Source organism: Sceloporus occidentalis, unplaced genomic scaffold, assembly GCF_023333645.1.
Source record: "Sceloporus occidentalis isolate IW3139 unplaced genomic scaffold, rSceOcc1.0.p SCAF_1, whole genome shotgun sequence".
Taxonomy (NCBI): domain Eukaryota; kingdom Metazoa; phylum Chordata; class Lepidosauria; order Squamata; family Phrynosomatidae; genus Sceloporus; species Sceloporus occidentalis.
Window position 1 is genome coordinate 209,697,649 of NW_028316981.1, and position 9,829 is coordinate 209,707,477.

The 9,829-nt window shown below is 41.2% G+C and overlaps 1 protein-coding gene across 1 annotated transcript; it reads right to left on the minus strand.

Moving 5' to 3' along the window:
* Window positions 1-1,321: 1,321 nt before the first annotated feature.
* Window positions 1,322-3,172, minus strand: CCIN (calicin). Its single transcript, XM_089488724.1, has one exon. It carries the CDS (start codon window positions 3,152-3,154, stop codon window positions 1,379-1,381), a length of 1,776 nt encoding a protein of 591 aa, XP_089344850.1. The 5' UTR covers window positions 3,155-3,172; the 3' UTR covers window positions 1,322-1,378.
* Between the last annotated feature and the right edge of the window lie 6,657 nt (window positions 3,173-9,829).

Below are 9,829 nucleotides of genomic sequence, written 5' to 3' on the forward strand. Positions count from 1 at the left end.
TGTTTCCATTACTTCTATAGACAATACGTATTGCAGGTTGGGAATTTGTAATAAGATAGCTATGTTTCTGAAGGCTAGCCAGTGTAAAAAGAAGTGGGGAGTTGTGGAGAGCCTTTAAAACTAATCACTTTATGTATGTCTCTTTGGAAGTTGTTGGATTATGACTGTGAATCAGCATAGACAGTGATGAGGGATGCTAGGAATTGCAATCTAACACTTGCAAGAGCACTCATTACCCCATTCCTCGTGTACAACAGAAGTTTCTAGAGAAAGAGAGTTGTCATGGCATATTTATGGCAGTTTTAAAAACTCTGTTCTTCTGGTAACAAAGATGGACTCCAAATCACGGCTTAGCCCTTAACTAAGAAAAGCACTCTTGGGATTTGGTGAGCATGTTGGTTGTGGAATTACAAGAGCAGAGCATCTAGCACTACCTGAGTGAATTTGATATATGTTCATCTTTAAAATCTTAGGCACTTTCAAGACCTTCAGGATAGAGAGTAGAAAGAGAAAGGAACCCGGTCTGCATCCGCACTGCAGAAATAACCTGGTTTGCCACCTCTTTAACTGTACTGGCTCAGTGCTATGGAATTCTGGGAATTATAATTTGTTGTGGCTGCAGACCAGAGCTCTGCAATGGCCTGATGTACAATGTGCCATCCACATGGCTTAATACAAAACAACAGTAGTGACATTCTGCCAGATTTACTGGAGAATAAGCAGTCTGGGCAACCTTCAAAGGACAGGTCTATACTGGATCCCTCCAACCCATTGGGGCCACCAGAATTCTGGTGCCACCATAGTTGCCATCAAATTTTGCTAGAAGTTATGGCATCTATTGTATGGTGCAGAAAGGTGCCAGAGCACGTTTACACACTTCATTGTCTCCTCCAGTACACCAGGATGTCTTCCTTTTTCTTTTCAGGGGGGAATTAGGAAAGAGGCAGGAAAATGGTTGAGGCTGCCAATTTTTTTATGTCACCATTCTTTTGATAATGAAAGCAGTGGCACTAGTTTGGTGTAGCAGGAGCTACTTGAACAGATGGGCCATGGTGTGTTTGTGTATGTTGCTTGCCTCGTGCTACAATTTGGAAATTATACTTCAGGGTTCTATACTGAAAGGAAACCACGACATAATTGAACATTTAATTATAAGTATATATTATTTGATTGGGATGCTCATTTATTTTATTTTTTTATTTTGTGTCCCTGTACCTAGCTATTCCCAGGGTAATGACTTAGGCCATCCAACTCTGGTTCCACTATTACATCAAGTTCTTGATAAAGAGACAAAGGGAAACAACTTTGTTTTTACCTGTGATCTGTGATCCAGTCATTCTTTATTGCTAGAAATTCTGTTTGTTTTTGTCTTCCCAAATTAATTGACTACTGTTTTCTGGAGCACCTTGCATGGCAACTTAGCTGTACAACAAGCAGGGCAATCCAGAGCTTCAGGAGGTGGAGCCAAAATCCTCCATTCCCCTATGCTTTGATCTAACATATATGCTTGCCGATTGATGGAATATTCCTCAGGACGTTTGTCGCCTGGACAAATGAGACCACCACACACAAAGACTTTGTTATTCCCAACTGAGCACACAGCATGCGACAAATCCAAGCTATAGTTATTTGGTAAGAGAGGCACAAGTTTTGTGGATTTGTTCATTTTAATCTTCTGTAAGTTTATTTCCACACTCTCTTTGTGGCTCTGAATACTCAAGAGGTTCTCCTGTGGAAAAGACAACAAGGGTTTGTGGTTGAATTGAATGGGAAATGTGATGTATTGCACCACATTCCGAGTTTCAGTATCAAAGCAATCTAACACACCCACTCGAGAGAAGCGCCCATTCACCAAGCACCTCCCTGTCACAATATAAATAGTTTTGTCTCCCTTGGTGATTAGTGCAGTTGCATCCATAGGTATACTCATCTTCCCAGCGAGAACCCACTTTTCTTTGCTCTCATCATACTTATAGATACTTGAAATGTATTTCCTTGGAGCTGTGCTTCCTCCGACTGAGTACACGGCCCCTCCACAAGTCACCATGGTGTGGAAGACCAAACCTATAGGCAGATCTGGGAGCTTAAGCCAGGAGTTAGTGTCCATGTCATATTTCCAGGCTGTCTTCAGGCCAGAGATTTGCTCTGTTGTTCCTCCTGAGACATAAATGTATTTCCCCAGTGAAGTGGCACTGAGAGCTGCAGCCTTGTAAGGCATCTCTGTCAACTTCACCCAAATGTTCTCTCCAAGAATGTATGCAAAAACTCCACTATTGAACTTCCCCTGTTCTTTTTGTCCTCCTAGAATCACCACAGAATCCATTAGTGCTCCTTTTCTCTGGTGCAACATCAGACTTTGAGGATTGCCCTGCTTCCGCTCACTCAAGATGGTTTCTATCCGGGCCAATGGGCCAGTATGGTCAGCAAAGAGCAACACTTCACGGCAGGCAGCAAGCAGTGTCTTGGTGGAGACAGCAGATAAATGTATGTAACCAAAGTATTTTTTAAACAACTTCTCTCTTTCAGACTTTTTGTATTTCACCCACTGAAGGAGAGCCAGAAAAGTCTGGTCCTCGTTTTTCACATGAAGATTTTCATCCTTAAGAAGTTTGCTAAAGATGGAAGCAGGGCAATTCATAAACTCTCCTATGCCCTTAGGACCTGCCCAATAATTGAAATTGTCTCGGATACCATCATAGGCAGAATTTCCTACCTCTTTCAGGTCATACTTAGTGGCCAAGAGTAGGTAGTGGAGGCAGTTTTCCTTCTTGAGAGACCTCTGGAGGAAGTCAGAGCAGTGACTTTTCAGAGTCTGGGAGCTGAAGTACTTGGCTCCCTTCAGCAGGTCTTCCACATTCTTCTCTGAAATCACAATCTTCCCTGTATAAAAGTAGTTGAGTAACTCCTCCACCAAATCTGAGCTCAGGAACTTGGAGTCAATGATAATGAAGAGTTCGTCATCTGCTTTCATATCATTGCTGGATATCAGATTCCTTATATGGGAGGACACAGCTGCTAAGACATTGAGGTGAGCATAAAAGACATTCTGGTCCACACTGAGAGCCACATCACAAAACTCCTTGTTCTTTCTTTGCTTGTGGAGGGCCTGCATCACAAAACTGTTGTGGTTCTTTTCTGTGAACTGCATCCTCATTTTTAGAACCAAGATGATTTGAAATTAAGGAGATGGTGTAAATAGAGGGCTCCTTGCCCAGGTGTTGAAAAGCCCACTCTGGGAAAAGAGGAGTGACGTCATCAGTTATAGTTGCCAAGTCACAATTACCAGTGACATGCATTGAAACCTCTCCAGCTTGCCTCTTTTGTAGTGACAGAATTCCTGTAGTTAAACCTGTTAGAAATTGAGAGAAGCACCATTATTGGAGGTGAGACTGCATGTATTATGAAGAGCAAAAATGTGGAACCTGGAAATGGTGGCTATGTTTACTTAGCAGCAGCCATCTTTGCTGCTTCTGAGCCAGCACAGACATGTAGGCCAGTTACAGATACATTTCATTTCAGAAAACACAGGATTAATTTAAACTGATCTGGGAAGTGGAAGTGAGAAGTCGTTCATAATGCCAGGAGCTCCCAGGAAATATTTCACAGTGAGGAAAACTACATACTGTATGGCCAAAATAAAACTGATTTGTACAGTAACAAAACTAGGGACTGCCAGAGACTTTTTACCCATCTGGAGATGTATTAAGAAGAATGTTAGCATTTCGGAAGAATGTGGGTACAGCTATATGCTTTGTCATACATAAATATGTTAATGTCAGATTTGTTACAGGCTACAATATAAGATCTAGCTCAGTTGAGGCAGAAGATAGATCTGGATATGGTGATAGATCTGGTCGTAGATCTCTGATTTGCAGTAGATTATAAAGAATTTCTAGCTTCTCTTGTAGTCATTGTCATCACCACCATTACTTCCTTTACCCTAAACTATATTGCTCAAATTAAGAGCACTTGGGGTAACCAGGGATGGATATGGGTCTGTAACACTTTGAATGTTCTTCAGTTCTGGCCTAATTCTTAAGAGTCCCATATTTTAAATTGTGTTTATGCTTTCTGTACTATGTGGGTCTTGGGATTCTAGAAAAATACCAAAGTAGATCCCACAAGCTGAAGCAGCTGAGTGTTCTGTTTTCAGTAGTAGAAATTGTATCCGTGTTTGGTTCCAGAATTGGGGCCGGGGGGGGGGGGGGGGGTCAGCTTTGAATTGTATGAGCCTACAATGAACCTTAGATGTCTACTGCAAGGTGAACCAAGGCAGTGAGAGGGTGTTGCTGCTCATGGGCTTCAGCAAATATAGGTTACTCTACAGAAAAATCTTTATTCCTAGTTATGGTTCTTCATAGAGATACTAATAAAATCATATGTTAAGTAACAGGACTGATTTTTCTTATTAAAAGAATCAGGGTAACAGCCCATGATGAGGGAAGGTTAACCCTTTCTTGCTGTGTGGTTGGATTGATTAAAATCACTGGCCCTCAGAGGGAATCTTTGCTTGAAGATGGTGGGATAGAAAAAAGTGACTGCCATACAGATCTTAAAACTTGGGCAGGCTTATATGGGAATGTATGGTCCTTCAAATAGCCTGGGCCTGAGTCACATAGGGCTTTACTACCAGCACTCTGAATTGTGCCCAGAAACAGACTGGCAGTCAGTGAAGCAGTTGTAACAAGGGAGCCATGTGCTACCAGTTATTGCACCTATTAGCAATCTGGCAGCAGCTCTTTGGACCAGTTATAGTTTATGAGCAATCTTCAAAGGCAGCCCCACACTGAGTGCATTGCAATAATCTAATTGGGATGTAGGTAAGGCATGTGTTACCATAGCCATGGCAGACATCCTAAGGAACAGGAGCAGCTCACACAATAGCTTTAACGGTGCAAATACACTCCTGGTCACTGCAGAAACCTGAGTATCCAGGTTGAGGGCTGGAGTAGGCCTGCATCTTTGGTGTGTGTGTGTGTGTGTGTGTGTGTGTGTGTGTGTGTGTAAGTGTGTAACCCCAACCAAAATATGCTGAATCTATATTCCCTGATCTGCATTTCACTTCACAAGGAAGTGTTTTCTCTGGATTAAGTTTGTTTGTTTGTCTTCATTGAATCCATCAAAACTGCTGCCTCCTTGGAATTAGGTGGAGAAGAAAAATAGAGCTGGGTTTCATCAGCACACTGGTAATATCTGTCCCCCAAACTCCAGACAACCTCAGCTAGTGGCTTCATGTATATGTAAATAGCAAGGGGGACAACATAAATCCTTGGGGGATCCCACAGAACAATGACCAAGGGGTTGAACAGGAGCCCCCACCAAGCACCACCTTCTAATTTTACCCCTCCAGGAAGGAATGGAGGCACTGCAAAACAGTGACTCCAAGTCCCATCCCAGCAAGGTGGTCCAGAAGGATACCATGGTTGATGGTATCAAATGCTTCTGAGAGGTCCAGCAAAACCAAGATTAATACTCCCCTGTATAGTTTCTGGTGTGTTGTACGACCCTAAGGCCCAGAAACCCAGTTTATATTCCCTCAGCCCATACAAGTAACAGTACAGCTAGGGGTGGATGATCTTCCCCAGGACAATGCTAAACGAACAAGTCCCAAATGTTACCTTTCTAAGTCCAAAGACTCCCCTAGTACATAGGATCCAGCAGGTCCTTCATCCGTTTGGTCACACTTTCCTATGTGGACCATGACATACAGCCCAATCTGAGGCATAATTACTTGGAAAATAATACAAGTCCTCGTAACTGAAATTGGATTTAATCCCAATAAAGTGTCCACACATTGCAGTCATTCTTCCTCTTTCTGAATCAACTTGTTTTTCTCCACTTTCTGTATTAATAGGCAGAGTTTCAGTTTCTTGAATCCCTGTAGGCTAAACTAGAATGCTGGAGGAGGACAGAGTGACTGCTCTAGGAGCTGACTCACCCTCCAGATGTCTGCATTTTTGTGCTGCAGTAGTACAGCAGCCCCTCTAATATAACACAATAGCACAGAATCCTCCCTAACAATAGGTCAATTAATAACAGTGTTTGTATTTGCATTAAAGTGACAGAGGAAAAGCTAGTAAACTGGGGATTCTCTATTTGGCATATGGGGTTTTGTTTTGTTGTAATACAGATCTGTTTTAGTTTTATTGTCATTACACCTGTATGCTAGGAATGGCAAACAGAAAAGATCAGTCAGAAAATAAATATGTAAGATTACAGTAATTAAATGAGAGAGGATGATATGTTGCAAACTCAACAGTAAGATGTGATAGCACAGTATAAATGTAAAAATGTGAAAAATGTAGAAAGAATAGAAAAGTAATAAAGGACAAAATCTAAAACTTCTACATCCCAAACCAGTTAAAACTTACAATGTTTCCAGACATATAGCAGTTTTAAGAAAAAAGTGGAAGGAGGGATGAAGTGGGGAGGTGCAAAAGAAAAATATTGGCCTGTTACAGACAGGCCAAAATAAAGCTGCTTCGAGTCACTTTGGAGATATGGTATTTCAATGATGCATGCGTCCTAAGAGTCCAAAAGCCGCACCAAAGCTGCACTCCAGTCCTTAGAACTGGCGCATGGCTTTGGTGCGGCTTTTGGCCTCTTAGGATGCATGCATAATTGAAATACCATACCTCCAAAGTGACTCGAAGCAGCTTTATTTTGGCCTGTCTGTAACAGGCCATAGCTACCTATCCCAGAGAGAGGAGGCAGATGTATGTGGGTGCAGATGAAAACTGAGGAAGACAGGTTCAATTGATGGTGATGGTGGTATTAAAAAGGAAATCTTATAATTTGATCCTCGTAACAGAATAAACTTTTTTTAATGCATGTTATATTTTAAAAACCCTACAAAAGCAGAATCCATTCAAGGTGGTTCATATGTCAACCATCTATACTCTTAAAATGATGTCTCAGAAAAAAAAGGTCAGAAATCACTGCAGAAGAGGGATATCTTCAAAGTAAGAAATTCCTTCTCTCAGAGGGAAGGCAAAAAGATATGCTAGGTCCAAAGGTGCCCAAGCAACAAAGCCTGCCTACCAACAAAAACTAAAATTAAAAATTAGGTAAAGAAAAGAAACAGCTGCTCAGCCAAGATGTAGCTGCTTTTTGATCAATTAGGGTTTTTTTTTTCTTTCTGAGTTGTCTCTGTACATGTTTCTCTAAATATTTATTTCTGACGTGGACGTGGGAAGGTGCAAAAATTTGCAGAGCCACTTTCCTATTGTTTTTGTGGTTGACACAAGCCAAGCATTATCAGGATGTAAGGGAGCATCCCAGGTCACAGAAGAAATTCTTTGCCTTCCTGTTCTGTTTCATCGTTATATGGCTTGGACACGTTTTGCCAATGTAACTGCCTTTTTTCTATATGTCAAATTCCAGACAGCTAGAATTTTCTTCCCTGAAGGAAAAACCAAGCCTGCTTGTGAACCAAAGTTTCACTCAACCGACCTCTTCCAAAGTCCAACCTAAGTAAGAATTCTCTTAGGATCATCCACAGGCAGGGCTACCTACTGATCAGGAAATATAGCATGGACTCTGCCCAGCTTAATCTATAGAGGTCAGCAGGTGAAGCGGAGATAAAATGTAGGCGTTTGCTAATGTCTGAAGATCAGGCTATAGTTGAAAGGTGCCAGAAAAGAAAATGAGAAAGGACGGCAACCCTACCTTTCTGTCAGGAGAAATAAAAATAATGTCAGTACACATGTCTATTCAGAAGGAGGTTCTGCTGAGTTCAGTGGGTTTGACTAACAGGCCGTTGGGCATGAGAGTGTAGCCCTGGACTCTTAAAATCCTAAGGCAATCTCCCACTTTGTTTTTAATCTTTGCATCTTGGACAACATCCAGTAAGGTCTTGTGTTAGTCTACAAAGCAATACGAATAATAATGACAAATGATAATATAACAGTGCATTCCTTGAAAGCAGGTGCTTTACAATCATCGGCACACAAAGACATGTAAAAATGCATATAAAGGAATCTGACAAAATATAAAAGTTCTTTGTTGCAGGTGAATCAGTGGTAGCTTACAATGAAATACTGCTGAATTCAGTTAAATTTACTTCCAGAAAGGTACTAGATTTGCAGATCTAAAACCCATTTCAGAGCTAAATTGCAGTTAATCATCTAAATAATGTTCCAGAGATTAGAACCTGAAGCAATGGATGCAAGCTCCAGGAAAAGAGATTCCACCTCAACATTAGGAGGAACTTCCCGACAATAAGGGCTGTTCGACAGTGGAACAAACTTCCTCACTCCCTCGGAGTGTAGTGGAGTCTCCTTCCTTAGAGGTTTTTAAACAGAAGCTGGATGGCTATTTGTCAGGGATGCTTTGATTGTGATTTCCTGCATGGCAGAATAGGGTTGGACTGGATGGCCCTTGTGGTCTCATCCAACTCTTCCAATTCTATGATTCTACGACACCTATGCATGTTGAACAGGATATCTGGTACTTAGTATTCACCTTAGATTGACATAACTGGCAACAATCATTGTTTTTCTTGAGACTGAAACCTGTTTTAACCAATATTTGTTCTTCCAACTTCATATGGCTAGATGTGACAGGGAAGGTTAATGAGATATTTGTCTTGGACATTAGAGGGAGTAAGCGCAGTTCAGTAAAGGTGGCTTGTAAAAGCCAAGCCCTTCCTCCAGTCGATCTGCCTTGGTCCAGGCCTCGGAGGTGGAGAACTGCTGGACCTGATCCCATTCCCCACCACCACTCCCTTCTCCTTTTGTGTCGTGTCTTCTTAGATTGTAAGCCTGAGGGCAGGGAACTGTCTAACTAAAAGATTGTATGTACAGCGCTGTGTAAATTTACAGCGCTTTATAAATAAAAGTTAATAAATAATAATAATAATAATAATAATAATAATAATAATAATAATAATAATAATAGGGGAAGATTTTTTTTTTAAGGTATGGTGCACTTTCCTGCAATTTTTTGACAAAACATGAATTCAGGGATATGGAACATGTACCCTCTGCAAACTGAGGGACTATAATTCCAATCAACCCAGCCCAGCACATAACCAGTAGTGAGGGGAGTTGTAGTCTAATAACATCTGAAAGTCCATGATTTTATTCTCATCTTTTCTTTTTAACAATATTATGTACTAACTACACATATGGGCTACACGATCACTCCCATTAGAAGTGAATTCTGCAGCTTTGCCCAGCAGTTTGTTAAAAATCTGGATGTTCTGAAGCCATGGGAGGAGGAACATCAGTACTATATCAATTGCTGTGCAGTATTTCTCAAGCATTCAAAACTTTTCCAGATTAGCCCGTCATATAACTTTCACATTTGACGAGTATCCCTTCTTTTATTGTTTTGGTACAAAATTGTGCTCTTTGGCATATTCATGAAATAAGAAAATATAAAAGCCTTAACTTTGTAGAAGCAAAACAGAATATTCCATAGGCACCGTAGCAGTGATGGGCTAGCGTGCATTAAGCTACATAGAAGTGACACTGTGTCACTTCTGGTTGCCACTTTTGACTGGTTTTCAATCAAAAATATGGCTAGAGAGTTGAGTGGTTCTGATTGGGAAAGACAAATTGATTCATTTGTGAAAGGATTTGGGTGTTTGGAGGCGGGGGGGGGGGCAGAATATCGATCCCAAAAAAATCAGTTGAAGAGGATTGGGGTCTTAGTGAGGCCAGAAAAGCGTTTTTTTGATCCAAAACTCACTACAGAAATATTCCAGTTTGAGACTGCATTAACTGCCTGGCTCAGTGCTAGGGAGTCCTGTATTGTATTATATTTGTATTATTTGGACAGAAAGAGTCCAATGGCCACAGTCCCATAGTAATGAAGGGGGGGAGTG

Bases quoted from the DNA above. Each gene is read 5' to 3' on its own strand.
- CCIN (XM_089488724.1), bottom strand. From the start codon at position 3,154: ATGAGGATGCAGTTCACAGAAAAGAACCACAACAGTTTTGTGATGCAG.